General features: G+C 43.0%; 1 protein-coding gene across 30 annotated transcripts in view; it reads left to right on the forward strand.

Annotated features, from left to right (window-relative positions):
* The window catches only part of TANC1 (tetratricopeptide repeat, ankyrin repeat and coiled-coil containing 1), a 341,829-nt gene that overhangs the window by 139,175 nt on the left and 174,995 nt on the right, over window positions 1–27,659 (forward strand). For 13 of the 30 annotated variants that reach the window (XM_086355114.1, XM_086355089.1, XM_086355126.1 and 10 more), the window contains exon 2: window positions 10,759–10,860. The exons of 4 other annotated variants lie outside the window; for them this stretch is intronic. Coding sequence is in view for 8 of the 26 variants with exons in the window: in XM_086355053.1 (XP_086211179.1) it covers window positions 10,351–10,396; window positions 10,759–10,860 (148 nt within the window). In the remaining 18 variants the exon portion in view is untranslated. 13 more of the 30 variants (XM_086355053.1, XM_086355070.1, XM_086355160.1 and 10 more) reach the window with 6 other exon arrangements.

Consider the following 27,659-nt stretch of genomic DNA (forward strand, 5'->3'; position numbering starts at 1 on the left):
TCAACGTCTGCCAGTCTTGTCTGATTAATCACGATTGTTTTTTAATGTGGTTAGAAAATTTTGAAGCAATTTTCAGGCTTTATGTGTTGCTGGTAAAGACTTCAGTGTGCATCTTCAATTGATTAAGATCCACCCCCCAGGCCATTTCACACAATAAAATAAAGATAATACTTTATTTAATACTGTGAGTGACCAGTACTCACAGTACTCTCTCCTGTCTGGAGTCCTTGAGAAACCTTTTTTTTTGTTCATGTATATTTTCTGTGCTTTATTACAGAACTTTATCATAGTACTTTTAGCTTTACACTAATGCCATACTGTTTCTGACCATGTGCTTAATAACTCTGAGAATTATTTTGAGAGAAGTCCCCCCCACTGCCCCGCCAATAAAAGCAAACCAAGGAACCCAACAACGGAAAAACTCAGACTTTTATTTACTGGTCACTCACAGCATTAAGTAAAGTATTTAATGAGTATTAATACTCATTCAGAACAAAGTCCATAGGCAGGTTTCCTCTGTTAACCCGTTTGATACTTAAAGGGAGCTATTTCATTGTCTAAAAGATTTATTGGTATTTGCTCAGCATACTTTTTTAGGAATGTTGTATAATTGGGGCATTACTCTAAAGCCACGTTTTTATTCTTTTGTTTATTTTTTATTTTTTAATTTTATTTTTTAACTTTACAATATTGTATTGGTTTTGCCATATTAGTAGTATTGTATACCTTGTCTTATTTTTGATTGTTTTAACTCATAGTGAACCTAGTGGAGGGCCATGCCCTGTAACTATTTATAATACTTGTCAATGTTTAGTCGCTAAGTTGTGTCCGACTGTGACCCCACGAATTGCAACACACCAGGCTTCCCTGTTCTTCACTATCTCCCAGAGTTTGCTCAGACTCATGTTCATTGAGTCAGTGATGCCATCCAGCCATCTCATCCTGTTGCTTGCTTCTCCTATAGCAAGGCCTTTTCCAGGATTTGACAAGCACTCAAAACTGGGAGGGCTAGATTATAAATGGCATAAGGTACTCTGACCAGTTCCTTTGGTTTGCTTCAGTTTTTAGCTCTCTGTGTTTAGCTCATGAGTTGGAAGTGTGAAGTTTGTTCTGTATATTGCTACCCTGTGGCCGCTGAAAGCAGTTTCCTCACATGCCTTCTTGGTTTGGACCAGCCAAGTGTCTGTACTCAGATGTCAGGCTTGTTGAAGTCCCCATGGGCTCAGCTTCACCTTCAGGGGTCGGCTTAGGTTGCCCTTTACTTTGAGGCTTTCCTCGGTGACTTCAGCCTTCTTTGCCTCCCTGTCCCCTCTCCTTTCCTCCTACCCTGCACTTTAGCCCATAATTATATGCTTATCTACATTGTTTATACTTTGCCTGCAAGTAGGCTGTATGAAGCAGTAGAAGGGATGGGAACTTTGAAGCCAGCATAATCTGAATTCCTGAGCCTGTTTCCTCACTGTTAAAAAATTGTGGTTTAAAAAAAAGACTTAAAAGTTAAAATTTAAGTGCACAGTACACTATTGTTAGCTCTAAGCATAATGTATAGCAGATCCGTATAACTTTTTCATCTTAAATCACTGAGACTTGAACCGCAACACTCCATTTCCCATCTCCTCTCCCTGTCCCCCCACAATCCTTGCCCCAGCCCCTGGCAACCACCATATTCTACTTTCTGCTTCTAGGACCCTGACTGCTTTAGACACCTCATATGAGTTAGAATCATGCAGTATTTGTTCTCCTGAGATTGGCTTATTTCATCAAGCAAGCTTAGTGTCCTCAAGTTTCATCTATGTGGTAGCATATGACAGGATTTTCTTTTTTTAAGGCCGAATAATACTCTATTGTATGGATATGTCACATTTTCTTTGTCTATTCATCTGCTGATGGACATTTAGGGTGCTTCCAGTCTTAGTTATTGTGAATCAGGCTATAGTGGACGTGGGAGTGCAGATAGCTCTTCGAGATCCTGATTTCAGTTCTTTGGGATAAAAACTCAGAAGTGGGCTTGCTGGGTCACATGCCTCTTTTTTTTTTTTTTTTTTAAAAAAGGTTTGTAATACCTTAAAGAACTTGTGTGGCAGGTAATGCCTGGCACACAGAGTGGGTTCTCTCCTGTCTAGAGTCCTTGAGAAACCTTTTTTTTGTTGTTCATGTATATTTTCTGTGCTTTATTACAGAACTTTATCATAGTACTTTTAGCTTTACGCTAATGCCATACTGTTTCTGACCATGTGCTTAATAACTCTGAGAATTATTTTGAGAGAAGTCATTATCCCACCTCCCCACCCCCCCCAATAAAAGCAGACCAAGACACCCAACAACAGAAAAACTCAGACTTTTATTCACTGGTCGCTCACAGCAGCTATGTCATTGAGGAAGTGTTGACACTGCTTTTGGTTTTTAAATGACTGTGTGTTTTTCCTTCCCAGGACTGAAAAAATTGCAAGGTTGGAATTTTCAGGATTGTTAACAAGATCAAAAAGCAAAGATACAAAGCCAAGAGGGAAAAGTCTTTCTGCAAAATAGTGGTAGAAAGCAGAAAATGGTAGAATTCTGTAGAAAATGATAGGTGTTGCAAAAATAAGCTTTGACCAGAAAATGAAGGTTGCTGTTTTTCAAGTTATTTTGAAGTGAAAGAGAGTTTAGCCAGCCAGTTTTTAATGTCTGATTTTTTTTTAAGGCTATGGATAAAAATGTACTTATAAACTTAGCTTTGTTAATGAGATATTAGAAGATGATTTGATTTCTAGCAGAGAATAATTATCTAGTCATTCTCATATTTTATATTCAGTAGCTGGCTTTCTCCATGGCTCAGCTAGTAAAGAACCTGCCTGTCAATGCAGGAGACACAAGAGACCCGGGTTTGATCCCTGGGTCAGGAAGATCCCCTTGAGAAGGAAATGGTAACCCCCGCCAGTATTCTTGCCTGGGAAATTCCGTGGACAGAGCAGCCTGGTGGGCTATAATCCTTGGGGTTGCAAAGAGTTGGACAGGACTGGGTGCGCATGCTTGCACATTAAGTAGCCATGGGTGTTAGCTTTGAAGTGGTTTATAAGAAGTCCTCTGACTTCAGCACCCACAGCGTGAGGGTGTTAAATGCTCAAGGAAAAGATTCATCCCACATTTTCTCTTGCTTTGTTGATGTTTTTGTTGCTGAGGTTTTTATTTCTGATATGTTGAGATTCAGATAGGTTAAGCAGCTGAAGCCCAGTGGGTTCAGGTTAGACCACCAGTACCCTGGAAGATGATCAAGTACTATGCAGCATCTCAGAGCCCAGGGACCTACAGGTTATCCAGCTAGGGCCTCAGGCTGTTACCAGAACTGAACGAGAGGGTGACCCAGGCCTGTGGAATGCAGGAGAGAGAAGCCCAGTTGTTAGACACAGCAAGGTCAGGGTTGGTTAAGCAGCAAGAACAACTTGGCTCAAGCTGTTTGAATCTCTGTTCTAGAAATTCCTGCTGGATGGAGCCAGGGAGGGGAGGGTGGGGGCATGGGTCAAGAGGCTTCAGCTGTGGGGAAGGAAGGACGGGCTGTGGAAGCTGGAAGCACAGGCCTGGCCTGGAAGGCCTGCGCAGCTCAGACGTGATGAGATAAGGTTTCGGTACCCGGTGACGCATGGTAGCCTGCTTGTAAATGGACAGGTCTTAGAGTTAAGTGGCATATTAAACAATGAACTTGAAACAATACTGAGAGTTACTTTTGTGAATCTGGAAAAAGAGTTTCTAACTCAGTTTACAGAAAAAAAAATCCTTGAGCCAAGTGTAAATCATAACCTTATGATTATAGAACTACCAGTTAGATTCATTACTCTCTTTACTAAAGCAAATTGTTACTTGAATGCTGCTACTTATCAAGATATAAATATGAAATTATCCAACAATTAGTTCTGAATAGATGTACGATTGAAGCCACTGGAGGTTAGCTTTCCTTTAGGTCAAGGATAAACTCACCGTAAATGTGCAGTTTCAGATGGGCACATGCAGTTTGGCCCAGAATTTATGCTGCTGCTGCTGCTGCTGCTGCTAAGTCACTTCAGTCGTGTCCGACTCTGTGTGACCCCATAGATGGCAGCCCACCAGGCTCCCACGTCCCTGGGATTTTCCAGGCAAGAACACTGGAGTGGGTTGCCATTTCCTTCTCCAATGCATGAAAGTGAAAAAATAAAGTGAAGTCACTCAGTCGTGTCCGACTCCTAGCGACCCCATGGACTGCAGCCCACCAGGCCCCTCCGTCCTTGGGATTTTCCAGGCAAGAGTACTGGAGTGGGTTGCCATTGCCTTCTCTGGCCAGAATTTATGCCTGGGCTGTACATGGCAACCCACTCCAGTATTCTTGCCTGAAGAATCCCATGGACGGAGGGCTTACACGGACAGCTGGGTACAGTCCATAGGGTCACACAAAGTTGGACACAACTGAGGTGACTTAGCACTCTGTCCCGTACAGACTAGATTGGAAGATGATAAATTGAGGCTTGTCTCACTGATCACAGGATCCTAAGGTGAACCTGTGTTTTTAAAAATGCTATCAGAAAGCATGAAAATCTATCTTTAAAGACTATAGAAATCTTCAGGCTACTTTAAAACACTCATTTAAATACCTCCTTCCTTAAGATCAGCTGGCTGCAGGGCTTCTGGATAGGGTTAGTAGATATCAGCTGTGAGATGCAGAGATGAGGGGGCATGGTGTTCATACAAAGGTGCAGTCCCTCTGCTCAAGGAAGTTTATGATCCAGAGAGCAGCTTTACTCACAAATAGCATAAGAAAAGATAGGTGGAAAGTGATGAGCAGATGGCAGGTGTGGGCGTAGCCAGAAGAAAGGTTCCCCATCAGAATGGCCACGCTGAGGCAAAGTCTGTCTGGGTGGTCGCTGGTTTGGGACAAACATAGGGACATCGCATTGCAGTAGGACACAGTGGCCATTGCTGTTTCTGAGAACACTTGATTCTTAGCCCCTGAGGTCACTCACTGTGGGCATCTTCTCTCCTGAATGTAGTGACTGGAGACACCATCCCCTCAGAAGGAGATAACCTTTACTTCGTGCCTGGGGTGATCTCTTAGAGCCGCTACTGGTGCTGTATTGAAATGCTTTGTTTAGGTGTTCTTGGACTCTTTGGGGGACTGAAAGCCTATTTAAACTGTGACTGCCTGTAATCATTTCTCAGGACTGTTCGTTGTGCCTTGATCTAGCAGTCACCCTCCACTTTCTTCATTTATGGTGACCGGGGAAAACAAATATTTCCCTGTTAGTATTTTATCTAAAAAAGGAGTAAACCTAGCTCTCAGGGAGTGCCTGGGAAAAGAGGTGTGGCATAAAAAGGAGAAATTGGGACATTCTCTTCTAAATTGTACATGAGTTTATTTGATTTTGGCAGCTTCAAAGGCTAAGTAGATCTTCTTGGTTTCTAGCTGTTGGCTGGAGAGTTGAGGTTGCTGACTTGTTTCTTTCGCCCCTCCTCACTCTTTCCCCAGTAGCATGTTAATTTTTCTCCCACCCTTGCCTGAAACAATTCGTTTTGGAAAGGAGAGATCAAAAAGTTTTCTCAGGGAGAAGAGAAGAAGGTGAATGAAGGAAAACCTGGGGCTGAAGCAGGAGCTTGGTCTGTTGGTCAACCACTGCTCTGGAAACCCAAGATTTACTTTGCCCTGTGGAAGACTCAGAGGGATGATGTGGACCCTGCCTTCAAGAAGCTTGAGGTTTAGTTGAGAGAGGAAAAGAGCTAACAGATCGGAACTCCACAGCTGAAAGTGCTAGAGAAGTTTTGCATCTGATGTGAGTTCAGAGAGGCGTGACATGAGTCAGGAGCTTTGAGCCAGCAGTGCTGGGGTCCAAGAGGTATTTGAATGAAAGGCCATGTAGTGTACTTTGAGGAGACCAGATACCTTGAGAGACCAAGAGGGAGGGTGAGTTAATGAAAGCCCAGGTAGGAAGTGGCAGAGGTTATGGAGGGATTTAGCAGCACACCTGATAAATCCATTTCCAAGGAGGAGTTGGTGAGAGTTTATGATGGGTTCACAGGCTGTTGTGCCTGTATGGTTGATTAAAATGCAGACTCGTGGGCTGTACTCCAGGTATTTTGATTGCCTTCTTATGCTGTCTGGGGTGTCTAGAAATGGCCCAGGTGTATCTGATACAGATGGCCTGCACCGTAATTTACTTCGGGCAGCACTGGTAAAGGATGGATAAAGTAAAACTGATTAATTCCTCCATGAGAGACTGAAATTGGGAAGGAGGTACCCAGTTGAACAGCCTGCTTTTTGTCCCTCTGTTACAGGACAGGTAGAGAGCAGGTAACCCTGTGGACTAAGGAAAATGAAGTGAGGATGGAATTAGCTCTCAGCTGGAGACAGTGTTCTCGCGTCCTCACCCTTCCTAGGTATCCAGCTTCTCTCTCTTATCCACATGCTGCCACATCTGAGAACACCATGATGGTAATTGAATCAGGTTTGGAGTCAGCTCTCATATGAGCCTAGGAAAGCTTTGTTCTTTGGGCATTGTAACTCCAGACAGTTAGCCTGTAATGAGTATGTGCTTTGTCAGAGTTAGTGAGCAAGAAAATATGGGTTATCAGTTAAAAAACCTGTTAGTACTATTACTAGAAGAACCAAGAGAAATCACAATGATAAATACAGTTCTTCACATCTGAAAACCAGTGTTATAATAATCACTTCTCACATAGCAAACACTTGACACCAGGATGTTCTTTACAGATGAGCTTTGAATTGTTCTTTCTTATCAACTCCATGACAAGGTCCATCCAGGCCTTACTTAGGGAATGACCTGGTTTTTCCCCACCCCTGTCCTTCCTTCCGGGAGTGTGCACCACCAGGCCCCAACTTGCACCCACCCTGGTGATCAGCCCCTGCACAGTGTTACTCACTCCAGCTTCCTTTGGCTCTCTACCTGTCAATTTGTGTTTCTCCTCCCACTCCCTTTGTTTTGGGTGTAAATATTTGCTGCTCCCCAACCGCCAAGACGGAAAACACAATGGCAACCCACTCCAGTACTCTTGACTGGAAAATCCCATGGGCGGAGGAGCCTGGTAGGCTGCAGTCCATGGGTTTGGTAAGAGTCAGACACGACTGAGTGACTTCACTTTCACTCTTCACTTTCATGCATTGGAGAAGGAAATGGCAACCCACTCCAGTGTTCTTGCCTGGAGAATCCCAGGGATGGGGGAGCCCGGTGGGCTGCCATCTATGGGGTCGCACAGAGTCGGACACGACTGAAGCGACTTAGCAGCAGCAGCACCACCAAGACAGAAAAAAACACCCTGAGGATAGGTTAGAGCAGAGGTTCCAAGTCCTGGCTTTGCATTAGAATCAGCTGGTCAGCTTTAAAAAGTAACCACATTTGGGTCCCTAGACGTTCTGTTCTAACTCTCTTGGGTATCAGAATTTTTAAAGCTCCTTAGGAGATTCTGATGGGTGGTGAAGGATCTAAATTGCCTCAGTGGACAGTTTAACGGTACTCGTAGTAAACTTGTGTTAAGGAAAATGGAAACTGCAAGATTTGAAATGGAAGCAAGTAGTTTTATATAATGCCTGTTGCAGCTCAGGTCCCAGATGCATGCTGAGTCTCCAGAGTTTCCCTTCTTCCTATTTTCTTGTCTTTGTTTAAACTTGCTTTCTATTAAGCACCAGCATTCAAAATGAAGCAAAACAAAAACAAGAGCTTTCTTTCACTGGCTTCAGAATTTCAGTGGTGTTGTTTTCCATTGTGCTGCACGAGCTCTCGGATACAGTGGGGTGTGACTTGGTGAAGGCTGCAGGCTTCGTCTCGCTGGTCACCCTCTCTGGGCCTCACACTGTGAGGAGCAGTATTCAGTGCAGCGGGACCCAGTGCCACCGGAGGACTCGGACAGTTACACGGGATCACTGGCCACACACTTTGGACGGCAAACATTCCCTCATCTTTGTTTTGTGGTCTGCAGATGCCCAGTGCTAGGTTTTGGGAAGGATGCTTAAGAGAAAAAAGCTTATTTCTGTTGGATAAACAACTTTAAAGTCTCTTTGTTCATCTTTGAAACAGAATGAGGGCCAGGAGGTAAACCCTAATAATTCTCTTCGAAAGGCTTTTTCAAGTTTTATTTTTAGGAGCCAACTGGAAATTAGATCCATGAAAATAAAAAGCTAGTGATTTGGCAGTTGAATGTCATCACCCACCTGGTCTCTAAACTCCTGTATTTTAGGTTCCATAAAAAGTTCCTTCAATAAGTGTACTTTTTGAAGTTTACATGAGAATATTATATAGCAAAATGCTTGTTTTTCAAAACTTGCTTGGGCCCAAATTTTGGACTGTGTGTTGAAAATGGAGCCCTTGTAGTGGTCATGCTAAGTTGCTTCAGTCGTGTCTGACTCTTTGTGACCCCATGGACTGTAACCTGCCAGGCTCCTCTGACCATAGGATTTTGCAGGCAAGAATACTGGAGTGGGTTGTCATTTCCTTCTCCAGGGGATCTTCCTGACCCAGGGACTGAACCCACATCTCTCTGTCTCCTGCATTGGCAGGCGGTTTCTTTACCATTAGTGCCACCTGGGAAGTTTTAGTGGAGGAATGCTAAAACAAGAAAATATAAAAAGTAAAAAGGTCAATTTTTTCCTCGACTAACATAGATTTTTAAAGGACAATTGAAAACTCGAGGGGTAGTTTCTCTTCTGAGTCTGGTGGATGAGTGATCTAACCGTAGTTATAAGTAACTCCTCAAACACCACTCAGAGTTCCTCTGGTCTCCACCTCCCTTTTTCCTTTCTGTAATTACTGAATGTGGCCCTTAAAACCCATGTAGGACCAAATGCAGAATCTAGACTCTGTGATCGCATCACCACAAATCAGGCTGTAGGGACAGTCCTTCTTTGCAGAAAGTTGCCTCCTCTTTGTGACCTCTGTAATTTACAGAGCTCTGTTTGTCATCGTGAACTCAGAAAGGACTGCCTGCCCCCCGCCATCACAGAAGTAGTAAATGGGTTGCTGTGAGTGGAGAAGAGGCCAGAGAGAGAGCACGAGGTGTATGATCACCTGTTAGTGGTGAGAGTGCACACATGTCCGTGGTTCCTCTGGGCTGAGGGTCTGTGCGACAGTGGGCAGCTGTGGTGAATACTCTTTTATACTTGTCTGGCAGTTGTGGTTGGGACCGTTGAGATGCCTGCCTCTGCTGCTGAGGTGTTTTGTGCGAGGAGGTTGGCTGATGTCCTCGCAGCAGGTGTGAGATGGACTCCTTCCCTGGCTGCCAGACTCTTGGCAATAAGGCAGGTGATTGCCTTACGAGTGAACCCTAGGAGAATGCCTCGGATATTTGAGCTGTGGTTCACCAGGTGGTGCTCTGCTGCAGTGAATGCGTCAGTACTACCAGCGAGGTCAGCAACCTAGGGAAGCAGAACCCGGCGGGTGGGGGGGGGGGGCGGCGCTCAGAAGCCTGGGCAGCTTTGGGGGCTGTTGCTGAATGTGAGGTGAGATTTGATGTCAGGGGACCACCTGGACCGGGTAGGTTTCTCCTCCATGTTCTGCTTGAATGAGATCTTAGCTCTCTCTGAGGTGGAGGTGGGGAGCACCGGGCCTGTCCCCTGCCTCCGTCCCTGGTTTCCTCCCAGAGAAGAGCTCCCGTGCTCCATTTTCATCTCTGAAGTTCAGGTGGGTTGTGATTAGTGGTGGTGGGGGGATGAGGGCGTGGCATGTCTTATAGAGCTCCTCATCAAACAGACTTAACGGAGAAAGAGGTCTCCGCCCAGCCTTTGCATGCACGAACCTATTACACTCCGGGGCCCTGCCAAGGTGGTTTCATCGGCCCCAGCGTGACTACACATGATCCATCCTCTTTGGCAGTGATGCCCGGCAGCCTTGCTGTGAGGGGACTGAGTTGGGCAAGAGCCCGGTTGTCGCTGTGTTGGAGCTTGGATAGCACTCTTGAAAAAGAACATCTTCCAGGACCAGAGTAGCAGTAAGAAGAATATTTCCCAGGGAAATGGACTCCGAGTCAGTCACAGAGAACCTCTTGTTGGAAATCCTTCAAGGAACAAACATGCCTTGGCATGTGCCTCTCCTTGTGAGAAGAACAGGAGGGTGGTAGAGGGGCCAGCTGGGGAGGAGGGGCGGGGTCAAGGCAGAGGGAAGCAGGCGCTAGGACACAGGTGCCTGCGAGGGGCTTTGTGTGCAGAGGCGAGGTGCTGTGGGGGTAGGCCGGGCATGCAGGGGGTACTTGAGCTGTGTTTGGAGGATGACTAATCTCCGGAGTGGGGGCGGTGTCTCTGGATGAGGGAACAGGGAGAGCAAAGGTGTGAGATTAGGCGGTGCGTTCGGAAACGGTGAGTCGTTTAAAGAACCGGGACCTGTGAGGGGTGAGGCAGGAAATATGGGAAGAAAATATTCTGGAGAACTTCAGCACCATGAGTGCCTTAGTAAGGTTCTGGGCTCATTGTCTGAAACCTTTGAGACGCTTGTGTTGGGCTGCAAACTTATTAGTATCAGCTGAAGAGAAAACCCAAGCTAGAGAAGGTAGTTTGAATGCTGTAGTACCTTGCTCAAGACGAGGCTTTCAGTGACAGTCCCTGGTCAGCCTGGGCAGAGGTTGTCAGGAGGAGGAATGAGTTTTCTTGGTTTGCCAGCCCATCACCTTGTTCCCCTGTTTAAAGTATGTATATACTGATGGCTTTTCCTGTCCATCATGGCTTTTTCTGAAGTCCTGGTTGTAGCTGGTTTTATGAACTCTGTGCTTCTGGTGTCATAGGACGAGTATACTGACTGGTTTTTCTTTTTTCAGTTCTTGTTCCATCTTGCTGTAGTCGCCTGATCCGTTCGGGGTTTCCCCCGAGTGAGACAGCTGCTCTCTGTTGCCAGCAAGTGGAGTCTGGGGTGAGGCAAGGTGAGTGAGACCCAGGGAAAAGCTGTATTTCTACAAAGTATACAAGTTTTCCACAGTATGTTATTTTCTGAAAAATTCTGTGGCTTTTGAAGGTAAATTGGTTTTTTATTCAAAGAAATTTAAGAAGAATTGGAAAAAAAAAAATCCATGACTTAATTACTTATGTTGAAGAACTCTTAGTAATAGGGATGTGTTGATAACATTCTTTAAAAATCTTTCTAACCTTTTTTGGTGCCCATTTCAGGGTTTGGGGGGGCACCAAAAATATTGTATCAGTAGAACTGATAAAATTTTTTAGATTTTTAATGGTGTCAGCCTGCTGTCTGTTTTTGATATATTTTAAAAATTGAGTTGTAGTTGACATGTAGCGTTAGTTTTAGGTGTACAACAGAATGATTCAATAGATGAATATATTGTGATGTTTACTTCTTTATCATTTTTCTCGTCCCCAATTCTTGTGAATAGCTTTTGAAGTTTAATAATTAATATGAACTTCCCCATAGTTACCAGGAGACAAATAAAGGGACGTCTACACCTACCTTACCCAGACGTCTTCCCAGGCTGCCTTTTTAGTGCCATACCAGTTACAACAGCTTGGGTTCCATCTCTCATCTGCTCTACATGCTGTCTTGTTAACCTGTTTGGAGTTACTCCCCTCCTGGGTTTCAGGGAGGCTTCTTGTGGCCTTAAGAACTTTAAACACGTTGCTGAACATCTCCTGGACTGTGGTTTTCCTGTACTGCTATCTTACATGTAAATCGTGAAACAAAAGTACCTAATGCAAGGTGTTTGAGACTGGAGGTTCCTGATGGGTAAGATTTTTGGTCTGTACACCTTTTCATTTGTATTTGCTGTCTCCAGTGTGTAGCGTGTAGTAGGACTCAAGTATTCCCTCTTTCCTTTAAGGAGAGAGAACTGACTGAGAACGGAGTCTCCAGTCCCATCCTGAGTGGGCACAGCTTGGAGGACTGTTGTTATTCATGCTCCGATGCTCTCAGTTGAGGCTGTGGAGCAGAAGTCCCCAGGAGGCCCAGGACAGAACTGTTGACTCGGGGAATGAAGGCTCTGCCCTGGATCTCTTCTCTGTGGGTGTTGGAAACACTCTTCCCTAGGAGGCGGGGTCAGGGTTAAAGCTGCTTCCAGCCTGAGTGTTCTTGAGACGTCCATGCGATGTGCAGATGCACTCTGCCATCTGTCCAGTGTGGCTTGCTCGCAGGACTTCGTATTCTGCAGTCACCTTTCTGACTGTGTCTTGCTCGTCCATGAGGCAGTGGACAGTTGCCATCCCCCCTGTCTGCCCCCCCTTGCTTTGGCGGATCCTGCCAAAACATAAAAGCTTCTCAACAGGAGCATGTCAGGGGAGGACACATTATAATCTCCCTTGAGGTTTTAAAAATTAAGATACTGGGAGTCGCCCTAGGCCTACTGAACTGGAAATAGGGGGATGGAGAGAGTGTCCCTGCTGTGTATATACCTACCTACCTACCCACTTACCTAGACTGCCCTGGTGGCTCAGTTATAAAGAATCCACCTGTCAATGCAGGAGATGTGGGTTTGATTCCTGGGTTGGGAAGATCCTCTGGAAGAGGAGATGGCAACCCACTCCAGTATTCTTGACTGGAAAATCCCATGGACAAAGCAGCCTGGTGGGCTGTAGCTCATGGGGCCACAAGAGTTGGACACAACTTAGATTTGTTGTTGTTCACTTGCTATCTATCTGTGTATGTGTGTGTGTGTGTGCACGCGTGCACGCGTTTTAAGCTTCTCAAGAGGTGATGGTGTATAAATTCTTGTATGTGGAGTAGACTTAAAAAAAAAAACAAAAACTTCTTTCTAGCCTGAGCAGATGTTTTGGGGGAATAATTTTTGAAGTCTGCTAACTAGTTTTACCAGTTTATACTGCCAAGCCAAACAGTCCCTTGTAGTGCTATAATTTGCATCATAGAACCATTTTATAACTTTTATTTAAAATTGCCTAGGAAAGCACTTTCTACAGTTATAAGTATACAAAGAATGAAGAAAATGATGTTGAGGAACAATCTACTAAATTTAACAAGAGCTCAGGCTTATTTAGAAATCCAGGTGGGACTCTGCTTAAATGGAATTTTACCAAAGTATGCAGGGATTTGCATATTGAAACCAAAGTCTCTCCCGACTTGTGGCAACACATTTCTCTAGGTAATGTTGAAATAGCAATTTATATGCATTGCCCTTGGAGAATTATTGGACAGGAAATTTATCTAGTAAGTTAGACCCTTTTTCCCCTCCTCCAGTTTTTGGGTGGTAGAGAATTAAGCTAATTTTTCTTTTCTCTCTCCTTGAGGACCAGCTTCAAGGAAATAGATAGGAGCTTAATAGCAAAGATCATGTTAACTGGCTTTTGTGGTTTTTGACTGGGTCTCTTTTGCAAATTTCCCTTTCTCTGGGGGGAAAAAAAAACACCTTGTAATCAGTTGTTTGAGGTTTTAATATTTTGTGGGTTTGGAGAACAGTGAGTTTCTATTTTGAAATCAAAGAATTTCACCATTTAGGCAGAGATCTTACTGACGACCTGTCATCTGGTTTCCATCACCTCAACCTCACAGAAACTGCTCCTAAGGTTACAGATGGCCTCTAAGAGGACTTGTGACAAGACTTTTCTGTAGCTCTTGACCTACTGATCACTCCCATTCCTCGTTTGAAACTTTCTCCTTTGGGTTCCTTTGCATTTTTCCTACTTTTCTCCCTTTGATTTCTTCCTAGGTCCTACTGTGCCTGCCAGTAAGTGTGCACACTCCCTGGGCTTGCATCCTTGGTGCTTTGCTTTTAGTCTGCTAAGCTTCTTTGTGTGACTTCTGTGTTTCCATGGCTTTAGCCACCACCCACATGCTAATGACCCCCAGGTCTTTCTCCAAGTTCACCCTGTCTCAAACAATCTTTTGGAAAGTTCTACTTGGATGACTCATATGTACTTTTGAGATATCCAAACTGAACTCATTTTCCTCCTAATTGTTGCCTGCTTTCCACTCTCCACCTCCCCAAGTCCCCTCACCCCCAGCTTCTGTCTGCTTTTCCCACTGTGGTCATTGGCACTATTCAAGGCAAAAATGTGTGACTCATCCTTCACCCTCCCTCAGTCAGCTCCGATTGTTATTGGCGATAAAGCCCTATCATTTTAATATCCTAAACAGAAAAAGGGAAAGCCCATTCCACTGACATTTAATTGGGCTTTAGAAGTTGTAGTTGGGCCGATATAATATGCAGATGGAATAACATGAGACCGTCACAACCACCTATGTAGTGTGTATTTCTTGCTAGGCGTAGTTCTAGGCACTTGTCATGTTTAAAATTAAGATTTTAATTCTTAAAGTTACTTTGTGGTATGTCATCTCTGTTACGAATTAGGATTCTAAGATATAGAGTGTTTAAGTTTCAGGCCCAGGATCATAGGGAAGGTGAAGCATAGTAGAGTTAGGGTTTGGGGATTTTAAACCCATGGATTGGTCTCCGTGGCTCCAAAACCTTCACCATCATGCCACTCTGACTTGTTCTGTTCCCATGATGCCACAGATTTAGATTTCTGTCTGGTGAGTAGGATAGCTGTGTTCAGGGCAGGAACTGGGTTTTACTCAAAATCGTGTTGCTCTTGTTTAGTTGCTAAGTCGTGTTTGACTCTTTGTGACCCCGTGGGCGGCAGGTAGCTCGCCAGGCTCCCCCATCCTTCACTATCACCTGGAGTTTGCTCAGACTTATGTCCTTTGAGTCAGTGATGCCATCCAACCATCTCATCCCATCGCCCTCTTCTTCTGCCCTTAGTCTTTCCCAGCATCAGGGACTTTTCCAAATTTGTGTATCACCATATATGTATGTGTGTATTTCTTTTTTTACATAGTAAGCGATAAAGACAAGACCCTTAAATGGAAAAACCATGGTCTGTGTCTTCTGTGGCTTTGTCTGGTTTCAACCCCTGATTTTTTTTATTAGCTGCATATTGGCTAAGTAGCCCGAGCTTAGGACGGTGGGGTCATGCTCCTTACCCTCGAAGGGTTTTTATGGGAAGGTGCTTTAAAATTCAGTGACACTTTTAAGAAATTCTGTTTGGAAAAATTGAAGAAGTTGTGGGAGTTGATAATTGGCTAGCTCAGATGAGCCTCTCCTTTTTAGGTTATAAATAACAACATGTGAAAATATAAACTCTTCTGGACCTTTGATCATGTTGATTGAATCATTCATGTGCTTAAAGTAGTAAAGGCAGAAAAGACCCAAGTAAAAACCTTGATAATGAGGATAGTATATGCAGATCTGATTTTTGCTATTATTAATAGTTCTGAATGTAACTGTTTTGGAGTAGATGAAGATATCATCTATGAAGCCCACATATTTAAGACTAGGCAGGTGAATTAAAGCAGAGTTCTAATGAGGTTTATTCTGTTTAACTGATCTTGCGAGGATGGACTTGGACACAGTCCTGGCACAGACAGTTCTGTATTTTGTTTTCCTATAGGTCTCTCCTTTTGCCCTGTTCCAAGAAGGAAATGTTCTTTGTTTTCCATCATAGTTCTCCTTTTTGGTAACAAGTTTCTCTAAGGGGAGGGTCCGCTTTAGTGAAAGTTGAATGGTTTCTAAATTCCACAGAAACAATTAGTTTTATATGTCCTATCTTTAGGCCCTATGCTGTGCCACAGAGGCTGGTTTTATGCATCATTTAATCTTGGGGTCCAAGGCTCAGGATATCAAAAGTGAGGGTCTAGTGTTCTTTCCTCCAAGGAGTGCTATGTTGAGAAGGAAAGTGTGGGATGAATTGAGAGAGTAGCATTGAAATATATACATTAATATATGTAAAATAGATACAAGTGGAAATTGGCTGTATGACACAGGGAGCTCAAACCCAGTCTCTGTGACATCCTAGAGGGGCGGGATGGGCCTTGAGATGGGAGGGAGGCTCACGAGGGAGGGGACGTACGTAAACCTGTGGCCGATTCAAGTTGATATATGGCAGAAACAAACACAATATTGTAAAGCAATTATCCTCCAATTAAAAATAAATTTTTTTTTTTTAAAAGAGGGAAGGTGTGGCTAGGGGCAGGCTGTGAAGTTTCTCTGACCCTTAATTTCTTTATCTGTCAGCACAATTGCAGTTCTGACCTCCTCATTGTGAGGACTAAACCAGATTATTCACAGTGAAAGACATAACCATACTTACTATGGGGTGCATTTGTGTTCCCACCTTGGCTGTTATTTTTATGGTGGTCTGTTAGATTTGTGGAGTAAAGGCCTTTTGTTTGTTACAGATTTACAGTATTGATAAGAAGAGATAATTGCAAAAAAAATCATAACTTAAGTCTGAGTTGGAGATGAATGGCTTTGTGGTTTTCAGTGAATTATCAGTACATTGAAATATGGGCTTTATTAGGTTTCTGAGGATGCAGAAGGGAGTCAGCTTGGGAAGTTGGATTACATAAAGACAAGGGACAGATATTTATTATTTTATATCCAGCTCTGTTGCAGACTCATATTTTGCTGTGGCAGAAAGATGTTTTAGTAAGACCATGACAACTTATAACATCTGTGCAACATCTTCGTTTTATCTAAAACGGTTTTGTATCCACTGTCTTTAATTCAGAGTCATTCAAGAAAAGTGTTCCAGTTTTCCACTGGGTTCTAATGAAGCTGTTTTTCCTTAAAGAAGGCATTGGGACCACACACTTATATTTAGAAAATAATTTGATAGCTGTGTTCATGTACTGTGTCTAAGGAACCTTTTCAGTTTGGAAGCTGTAGTTTCTGCAACTCATTTCCCTGTGCCCGCCCCCGTCCTCCCGACTTGAAAGGAGCATGATCTCTGTGTATATGTATGTGTGGTTTCCACGCCACTTCACAATACTGATTTTGTTCCTTAGGTCTGAGATATGTTTCATACTGTCTGTATGTGTTGAGAGGTGGTGACAGAATCTTTGATCAAAGGCTTCCCTGCAGAGTTAAGGGCTTTAATTGAACCTTTCACTGTGTTTTAGAGAAAAAAATCTGATGTTCATATATGGCATGTCACATAACTTCAAGTGTGCTTGAACTTTATAGGTTTGATTAAAGTTTTATCTGACTCCTAAAAGTAATGTTTGTAATCTCCACGCATAGCAATTATCCTGTAATTCAGAATTTAGGTAATGTATCTTTTGCTGTTGGGTTGGGTTTGAATGCCTCTGGTTTAGCTCAGAGCTCCCATCACAGATCTTCTGGAAACCATACAGGGCTTGCATCTTTCTGGGAAGTTTGGCTGCTGCCACAGCTGAAACAGTGAGCCAGATTTAGGTAATTTTATTAGTCTAGAAAAAGTATTACACTTTTGCAGCTGTTATTTGTAGGTCCTAACCATGAAAACAAAAACCGTCTCAGTTACCCAGGATCCATGAGAAACTGGCAGTGGCCCAATGTGAGTCCGTGTATTTTGGACTCTGAATGATATTTATCTTCTTAGGGCATCCCCCATGAAGGCACGCATCTGGTGAGTGGCCTGGTTGTATGAAGCAGTGGGGGCGGAAGAGGCCACGCCTTGGGTACCAGTCTCACGTGGAAGCCTGGTCCAATTCATGGGAAGGCCATACATATTAGAGCTTAAATACTTTTTAAAAGGATAAGAAGAGAATTCAAGAAAATAAAACCAATATAAAACACACTTGTCCCTAATATTCACCCTGACTTTCATGCTTTTGTATGTTGTCTCACACTAAATTTCCATAGGTATCTCTCTTGTGATGCCAGGCAAGCTGTTGTTAGTAATTTGGTGGTGATGGACTTTCTTGTTAAATAGAACTTTTACAGACTACTGTGAAAATTAACCATGGAACTTGGCATATAATTGTTAGGGGTGATGTCTTTGTGGAGTTCCCAATCCTGCTAATATGTGCCAATCAGTAAATTACCATTTAATTTCCTGTATTTCAGTGGTTCCAGGAGTGGGATAAAAGTGAGCTACTGTTTCTCTAGAAACTCCTGGGCTATTTGCAGAGCTTTTGGCAAGTCAGAGTAATTGTTCTGTTGGGTCTGATCCTGATTCTCTGGGTAAGGGTCCCAAACTCTTAGGGTCATTAGATGCACTGCAGAGGGTCTCTGAACTTCGATGAGTGGAGAAAAATGCAAATTTAGCTATACTGTAGCCAAAATGTAGTTTTTCCTTTAATCATGAAAGGGAGAATAAACTATGGAATAAGAGTAGCACCTGTGGCTTTGGCACATAGAAATTATAGACTTTTGTATCATTTTGAGGGAGGTAGTTTAAGCTATCAATTATGCCTATCACCACTCAGGAAACTACAGTAGCTCTTAGACCTGCTGCTGTGTCATGTTATTTATGCGTTAAGAAGCACACATTACTATTATCACAGATTTGCTTTTTAAATATTTTGATGTCTGCTTCAGTATAATTGATTTTCTCTGTAATTGCATTTTCTGTGTCAAAATCACTCAGAAACATTCTGATTAGAGGCTCTAGATTGCTGAGGCAGCCCATGGCACTTAAAAGGTCAGATACTCCTGACTTGGATGGCACCCTTGTGTCTTTCCTTTCTTCCTTTGAGCCTGGATTTGTTAATATTAAAAAAAAAAGAAAAAATGGTCTCCTCTACATGTTTGGCTTTTGTTTCCTAGCATGAGTTGTCTTTGAATTTTATCATCTGGAACTCTGGTATTCCCCCATTTGGGGGCGGTTGGAGTGGATTAAAAAATAAAGCCAATGCCCATTCTCACATGGGGCTTCCCTGGTGGCTCAGCGGTAAAGAATCCAGCTGCAATGCAAGAAATACAGGTTTAATCCCTGGGTTGGGAGGATCCCTGGAGGAGGGCATGGCAACTCCGGTATTCTTGCCTGGAGAATCCCATGGACAGAGGACCCTGATGGGCTCTAGTCCATAGAATCATAAAGAGCCTGACTGGAGCGGCTGAGCGCACATTCCCACGTGACCTTTCTCATGGGCCCTGTGGCAGTCGCAGTTTGAGACTGTGTACTGCAATCAGTATTCATTGGAAGGACTGATGCTGAAGCTGAAACTCCAATACTTGGGCCACCTGATGTGAAGAACCGACTTATTGGAAAAAACCCTGTGTGGGGAAAGATTGAAGGCAGGAGGAGAAGGGGACGACAGAGGATGAGATGGTTGGATGGCATCACCGACTCGATGGACATGAGTTTGAGTAGGCTCCAGGAGTTGGTGGTGGACAGGGAAGCCTGGCGTGCTGCAGTCCATGGTGTCACAAAGAGTCAGACACGACTGAGTGACTGAACTGAATTGCAACCAAATGTTTATGGCCCAGAATGGTTTTCCTTACAAATTTCAGATAAGAGCCCCTTGATCCGTATGTTGATATACTTGCCTTAGCTGTGGGAAGAGAGAATGCTCATATGATGCACAAGTGTGACACCTGTGTATTTGATTTGGCTCGCTACTGCATTGTCACCGGCATTGCCTAATTTATTTTAGAACTTTGATGTCCAAGGTTAAGACCATGTTACATTAACTGGACTGTGTAAAACTGTCCAGAGGAGAACTTGGGCACAAGGCCATTCCTTGCCCCAGCCGATCACTTTTTAACAAGCTTCATTCAGTTCATTCTAGTGAGAATGGGGAGATGTTTTTTGAGTTCCTCTTGAATAGCATAGTTTCTTATTTCTGGGTAAGTGTTTGGAATGGGGGAAGCATTGCCTATGTGACACGGAGGTCTCTGCCCCAAAGTATCTTCTTCATCAACAGTATGGCCCATCTCCCAGTATTTTCCACCTGTGAGCTTGAGTGTGCTCATTTTTTTGCATGTATCTTGTGTGATGCTTCCAGATCATACATATCAACAACACGGTAGTTTGAAATAACTCTGATTGGGTGCCTAGCAGAACTTGAGGGAGTGGACAGTAGGTGTCTTTTTCAAGATAAGGGATAGAGATAGATTTTCTTTTCCAAGAACGATTTGAGGCATGGGGTGGGGGTGGCAGGTATGTGTGTGTCACCACCTCACCAGGCCCCTGGGAGCTATTCTCTCGCTTTTATCCAAAAAGGAGGCATGGGATAGGACTACATGGTCAGGCTCTGGAGCCCAACTGCCTGGATGGGCCCTCATGAGCTTCATGACTCTGGGCAAGTTCCAGCTTCTCTGCCCCAGTAGAATGGAGATACTGATAGCACCTTCTGTAGAGGGCTGGTGTGAGGATTAAATGACTATATATATAAAGTGCTTAGAGCAGGGCCTGAAATATAATTAGTCCTAAATGCGTGTTGCTGGCTGTACATCAGAATCACCTGGGGGAGTCTGAAAAAAAAAAAAAAAAAAAGCAAACTACATGGGTATTGAGAATCCCTAACCTAATGAAATTAAGTCCTGGGGAGGTTATAACCTTGTTCAGAGCATCATAGCAAGCTCTGACAGAAGCGGAGGAGGGATTTTGACATCTTATATTCTGAAGCTTTAAGTGAAAGATCCGTCTGTCAGCGCCATAAGCAAGAAATCTTGGTGTAATGAATAGCTGCCTTTCACAGGGCATCTTTGAAGTTGTCTGACCTTTTTCGCTTTGAGGCCAGATGCAGTGCAATTTAAAAAATTTAATTTCTTTAGATTTATAATACCAGGCTTCATTCAGCTGGCACTGATTGATTGAGTGCCTGTTAACACTTTTTGGGAAAAAATGGACTTCCTGACATGTCTTCAGGATCGCTTCTCCTTTCATACTCAAGACTTATCATCAGCCCATGCCATAGACTCCTTAGAGGAGTTCCTTTTTCATCTGTGGTGATGGTTTATCAGCTGCTGTGATTACAGTGGCCCTGTGAACAAGAAATAAAGCTCCCCCTTTGCAATGATAGCACCTAGAGGTGGAAGAGACTTGATATTACCCTGTCAAACGGGAAGGGAAGCGGTGTTCCCGTTAGACGGATGAGCCAGTGAAAGGCGAAATAACTTGCCCAAGGTCATCTAGTTAATAACGCGAGGCCTCCTACCTTTACTCAGGGAGCTGTCATTGTCACACATCAAGAAGGTGGCCCATGTGAGTTGCGGTTCATAACTCTGTTGTATGATATAAGTGGAAAACTTCACAGGAAGGAGAAGGGAAAAGAGAAGATGTAATCAGGGTGGCTGTTAAGGAGCTAATCGCCTTTATGAGGATTGGGACTGGGGTCTCCAGTTACTGTGAACCTTACATAGGACAGTGTCCTGTGGTCTGGTCACCCCCTCCGTGGAGCTGTGTGAGAAAGGGTGGGACCACATGCAGAGATTGAGCTTCATAGCCACAGCCTAGGTGGTGCTGCACGGGCTTTGGCCTCATGGCTACTGTGGCCTGGCATTGGCTTTTTCCCCAGCTCTCCTCAGCTGGATCCATAACAGCTGTACTTTGTCACCCTCATGCAAAAGCCACTTTGTCTTTGAGACTTGTATTCTGTGTTTTCCGGGTCACCTTCCTAGCTCCCCTCTCCCTGGTTCATTGAGGACTTGGGAGGTAGCAATTCAGAGCCTGAGCTTTCAAGTCAGAGCTGGGTTCAAGTCCCAGCTTCGCCTTTATGAATTGTGTAACCTTGGGGAAGTTGTTCATTTCTTTAAGCCTTTCTTTGTGTTCTTATTTATAAAAAAGAATCAGTGAGACTGTCCCATAAATGATTTTTTAAAGATTTTAAAAATGAGGTTGCTGAAGAATATAAAACTCTTCCACTTAACTGATAGACAGTAAAGAAAGGAAAGTGAAAGTCACTCAGTCGTGTCTGACTCTTTGCAACCCCATGGGCTGTAGCCTGCCAGGCTCCTCTGTCCATGGAATTCTCCAGGCCAGAATACTGGAGTGGGTAGCCATTCCCTTCTCCAGGGGATCTTCCCAACTCAGAAATCGAACCAATGCAGGATGCATTGCAGGCAGCTTCTTTACCAGCTAAGCTACCAGGGAAACCCGATATATGGTAAAGACTTTGGTAAATACTGGCTGTTAGAGTGGTGGCTGATATCCTTAACCTTGCCTCCCTTACTGCAGGGAGCATCTGAATGACCCTTTCCCAGGCCAAGATTCAAGTTCCTTGACTTCTTTGCTTCCGATCCTCACTTGAGGACGTTCCACTTCAGTGAACCGTGCTGTTGGCAGTCATGTGGGCTTTAACAGTGTCTGGAATTGTTCCATATCCAAGAATTTAAAATTAAGAGGATCAGACAGCCTCTGTTTAGCTTCTTCATTCACTTACCCCTCTGTATTTGCTCTTTGATCTCTCTGAAACACCATCCCTGTTCTCTCTGGCTGTGCTTCTTCTCAGGGCTCCAGTTGCTTCCTGTCCAGCCTCACTTCCATGGCACACCACTCTGGGTACTCTTGTACAAGCATCCCAACCACTCCTGTTGCACCTGCGCTGCCAACACCGGATGGCCGATCAAACCTCTTGTCCTCTGGATGGTTCTTCCTTGGGGCTGAGCATCGCAGGATGGAATTGCACACTTTCATTGTGTCTTGCTTTTGGTTGGGCAATCAGAACTGTTGAGCTGCCCTTTTAATCTTGTGCTTGCCTTCCTCTTCTCTACAGGGGCTACTCTGAACCATCTCTGCTCCTCTCAGACTTCAGTTTCACTTTACAGAGAAAAGGGAGGCCTGGACTTGTGGTTTCCTGCCCATGTTTGTTGATGATGTTGTCTTCCTCCTCCAACATATTATACTTTGTGCCCCTCTTTGATTGGCACAGAGTGGAGACTCAGGAATGTGTGCAGAATGAAACACCTAGCCCAGTGCTTATTCTGTAATTGGAAAATCGGGTTGTAACCTTGTCTTAGGAGAGTCAGGACAAGTTCCTCTGATGCTCAGGGTCTTGCATTTTAAACAAGGAGGTTACATTTACTTAAATAGGCTGGCAATGTGTTTTGAGGTACAGTTTTTCCCTTTGAGAATTAGAGATGGATTCAGATTGTGTTCCTCTCTGATATATCCATTGATATTGAAGTGAGAAAACTGTGCTGGTGAAGCTTGGCAGGGTCTGACCATTCAGAGGCCCACAGCCTAGTGGAGGAGGCAGGTGGACAAGCAATTAAAATAAGAGCAGGAAGGCTTCTAAGAGGAAGCTTTTGAAATAGATTTTTTAAGTGAGCTTGTGAAATGCCTTTTCTTTCTCTAATAAATATCTATGGCCATCTGGATGGTGGTGGTGATGGTAATAATGTCACAGTTATTTTGTTCTCGAGTTAGGTAGCATGCTGTTAGGTTGGGAGGCAGGTGCCTGGTTGGGGAGCACCTGGGTGAAGCTTCTAGATGAGCAGGGGCTTTCTGCAAGGCTGGTGCTCCATCCTGTATGAGAACCATTGACCTGGGAGGCATAATGATAATTGCCAGGAACTCTGCACTTGGTTCGGAGAAGGCAATGGCAACCCACTTCAGTACTCTTGCCTGGAAAATCCCATGGATGGAGGGGCCTGGTAGGCTGCAGTCCATGGGATCACGAAGAGTTGGACATGACTGAGTGACTTCACTTTCACTTTTCACTGTCATGCATTGGAGAAGGAAATGGCAACCCACTCCAGTGTTCTTGCCTGGAGAATCCCGGGGATGGCAGAGCCTGGTGGGCTGCCGTCTATGGGGTCGCACAGTCGGACACGACTGAAGCGACTTAGCAGCAGCAGCAGCAGCTGGACTTGGTTATTTCCCTATCTCAGCCTTTCCTGGTTTGAGGCAGAATGTATTGATTTCAGGTTTTGGCTTCTCTGTTGTTGTACTTATCCCTTCTGTGTGTGTATTTAAAATCCCAAAATAAAACCTACCTGCAGCTGGTACTTCTGAAAGCCTGATAACACAGCAGATCCTGCCATGGGAATGTGCTGTTCATCGTGTGTAAGTCAAATAACTTTGTCCATAAACTTGGAAATTAGTACTTGGTAACAGAAGAATTCTTACATTATTAGCCCAAATCTGTTGTGGGAGAGAATTGCAATTGATTTTCATTTCCCCTCCATAACAACCCCGCTATTCTTTCATTTAAGGAGACTTACTAGGTGTCTGTTACATCTAAGGGACATTTTTAGGTGCCATGGGAGATTTGTAGAGTTCAACGTTTTGCACTGTGATTTTTATTGATAGTACAAAGTGAGGTGTGGAATTAAAGGTACCTTCTGACTATCATGGCCTGGGAAGGTTTTATGAAGGGGATGGTATTCCAAGTTGAATGAAACAAATCTCTTCACAATATAGGAAAATGGATCTTGTAGCCAGAAGCAGGTAACTTCTTCATATTTTCTTCCAAAAGTAAAATTTCTCTTCTGCCAAGTATTATCAAAATGAAAACTTCTTTAAACAAACTTATATGTAGTAATTTTTTAGCAACATGAAATACTAGCTTAGGAGACTCAGATTTTTAAAGACATGTTTCTCAAAACAACTTGTGTATCTTTCTACAGAATATTTTAAATAGGGGTTGAAAATGACTTCGATCTAATAGGGAATTTGCACTGAATTTGGGGCATCAGAACTTAAGCATCTGAGTTCAAATTTCATGCCCAGAACTCTGTTTGTCCCCCCCCCCGCCCCCGAACTCTTTTAAATTCACATTACTTGTGACTGTAAATTTACTTTTCTTTTAATAACTCAAACTGGGCATCTTTTTGCCTAAGACAAACCTGATTTTAAAGAACAGCAGAATTAAAGGTAAAGTTTGTAGAATGACTTCAAATAAAGAGGACCAAATGGTTAGGTCTGTTGTATCCTAGGGCATCATTCGCCTGTGCTTTATCTCCTTTTCCCCAGCTCTGCATGTTAAGCCATATGAAAGGCCACTATTTTAACTTATCATCACAATTGCTTTCTGATTTCTTGATCAATAACCCCTTCTCTTGCAACTTTCCTGGACGAAGCATCTGCATCCTAGAGACGTCTAGTGGCCTGTTTCCTGTCACAATGCCAGGGTCGGGTCTCCTGACTCCTAGGTTTTCTCTACTAGCCAGGATGGGGGAAAATGTGAGAGAGACCGCCTGGAATTTCAAGTATTCATCAAGGGTTGGTTTTTCTCCCCAGCCTCCTGGGAACTCTAAAAGAATGTCCTCAAGATATGGCTCTTGCTTTCAGGAAGCTTCTATTAACAGTACAGTTTTCCATGAGTTTCAGCAGCAGCCAGCGCCCCCTCTAGCAGAGCTCTCTGTTTCCTTTTGTGGTCTCTATTCGACTTTGTTTTCTCTAGCTTGCTCCCTTCCGTATTATTTATCCTATAGGCTGCTTTAGACACCATCACCCATCACCACTGTCACCCATTTCCTTTCTTTTGATAAATAGTAAAAGTTGCCAGTGCAAAGGAAAGTTCTAAAGGCAGTCCTGCAAATGTCATGACTATTGTGTTAGGTGAGTCTTAAATCTTATTAGGTTGAAAATCTTTTGAGTCCCTAAAATTGAGGATATTTTTGATGTCTCTCTTCTCTGAAATAAAAAAAAGTTTTTTTTTTTCGTAATGAGTATGCGTGTCTTACTGTCCAGTGTTTTTCACTCTTAAATATTGCTACTCTGGCTTGCTTTATTTCTTTTTACAAATTAAGTAGGTTATTTTTATTTATTTATTTATTTTTTGAAGTATAATTGACATACAATACTATATTTGTTTTGATGTAAGATACAATGATTTGACAAATTTATACATTGTGAAATGATCACAGGAAGTTTAGTTACCATTTTTCACCATACACAGTTGCCGTCACCTTTCTTTTGATGAGAACTTTCAATATTTACTTAGCAACTTTCCAACTTATAATACAATGTTATTGATTATTATCACCATGCTATACATTACATCCCCTTTTTAAAAATTTTATTTTATTTTATTTATTGGAGGCTAATTACAATATTGTATTGGTTTTGCCATACATTGACATGAATCTGCCACGGGTGTACATGTGTTCCCCATCCTGAACTCCCCTCCCACCTCCCTCCCCATCCCATCCCTCTGGGTCATCCCAGTGCACCAGCCCTGAGCACCCTGTCTCATGCATCGAACCTGGATTGGCGATCTATTTCACATATGATAATATACATGTTTCAATGACTGAAGAATGGAGTCACCTTCTGAGACTGCTTTGCTGTGAGGTCAGGTAGATGGTTTGATGCAAGGAGTTCCTTTCCATAGAGTGAGCAAAGAGCATATGTTTAGGTGTGCAGGATAACTGGATAAGGTTTTATTATCTTGAGATTTTTAAGGCTGACTCAGGTGTGGACATGACAGGGTATAGTAAAATGCAGCATTTTCCTTCCAAGTATCTCATGGATTTAACTGAGTTTTTTTGCATTCTTTGCAAATGAAAATATATAGGAATGTTCTTTGTAATTTATAAACTGCTATAAATGTTGTTTAATTGCTTGATTTGGAGGAAATAGCTCATCTGTGTTCATTGCAGCCTAGTTAAATCTGTCAACAAATACTGAGAACAGAGTGGGTGCGAAGACTGTGTTCCGGCTTTTGTTTGTATCTGTTCAAGAATAAACAGTCCCTGCCTCATGGATTCCACTTGAAATAATGTAAATAGGCAGTAAGGCACTCCAGAAGAGGAAGGTTTGAAGGCTGGTATTACTTTGTGATTTCACACAAAATGGTCATGTTTATGATACTGCCATTGGGATTGCAGACTGAAATAGGTTTTTGTCTTGTTTTGAAATCATCTCAGTGTTAAATCTAGGATAACTTTTGTTATATTTTATATACCATTGTAGTCACTATGCAGAATGCTTATTTAACGTATAACATGGAGACATTATGCCTATCTCCAAAGAGTTTATGTGTTAAAGGAGAAATCTGAGAAGTAAAAGTAAACTAAATAGTTGATTTAACTTCCTGAGTTTTAAAAGGAAGAATTTGTGGCATTTGGGAAACTTTGATGTTGAAGGATAGTAGAAAAACAAGAAAATCTGGGTGACTTCAGATCATTGAAGATAATGTCACATGCTCATTTTATTTTCTTTTAAATGAACATTATAGGAAATTTTCTCTCATTAGATAATTTCAGTTGATGTGACCTAGAGGCTGGTCTTTTCTCTCTTCCTCAAAAAATATATAAAGAAATGAGGACCAAAGTTCTCCACTTTTTCCAGTATTTATTTTTAAATATTTATATCCAACCATATGTTTATACTACTTGTGTGGTAGAAGCCAAGGTTTTTATGTGGCAGACATTGAGGAATTCTATTTGGCCAGTGTTTATTTTTGTTATACCTGTGACTCTTGATCTGTAATATGGTAAAGTGAAAAAGGACAGTATTTCTTATTTTATCCTATCATGCTTGTTTTTAAGTACATCCTTACATGTATGATCTTTTAATTTAGCAGGAACTTGATAACTTCTTTTTTGTATAGTTCTTCTGTGTATTCTTGCCACCTCTTCTTAATATCTTCTGCTTCTCTTAGGTCCATACCATTTCTGTCCTTTATGGAGCCCATCTTTGCATGAAATGTTCCCATGGTATCTCTAATGTTCTTGAAGAGATCTCTAGTCTTTCCCATTCTGTTGTTTTCCTCTATTTCTTTGCACTGATCACTGAGGAAGGCTTTCTTATCTCTTCTTGGTATTCTTTGGAACTCTGCATTCAGATGCTTATATCTTTCCTTTTCTCCTTTGCTTTTCGCTTCTCTTCTTTTCACAGCTATTTGTAAGGCCTCCTCAGATAGCCATTTTGCTTTTTTGCATTTCTTTTCCATGGGGATGGTCTTGATCCCTGTCTCCTGTGCAATGTCACGAACCTCTGTCTATAGTTCATCAGGCACTCTATCAGATCTAGTCTCTTAAATCTATTTCTCATTTCCACTGTGTAATCATAAGGGATTTGATTTAGGTCATACCTGAATGGTCTAGTG

Source organism: Bos grunniens, chromosome 2 (genome assembly GCF_055505025.1).
Source record: "Bos grunniens cultivar Pamir isolate PY7600 chromosome 2, Bosgru_T2T1.0, whole genome shotgun sequence".
Classification (NCBI taxonomy): Eukaryota; Metazoa; Chordata; class Mammalia; order Artiodactyla; family Bovidae; genus Bos; species Bos grunniens.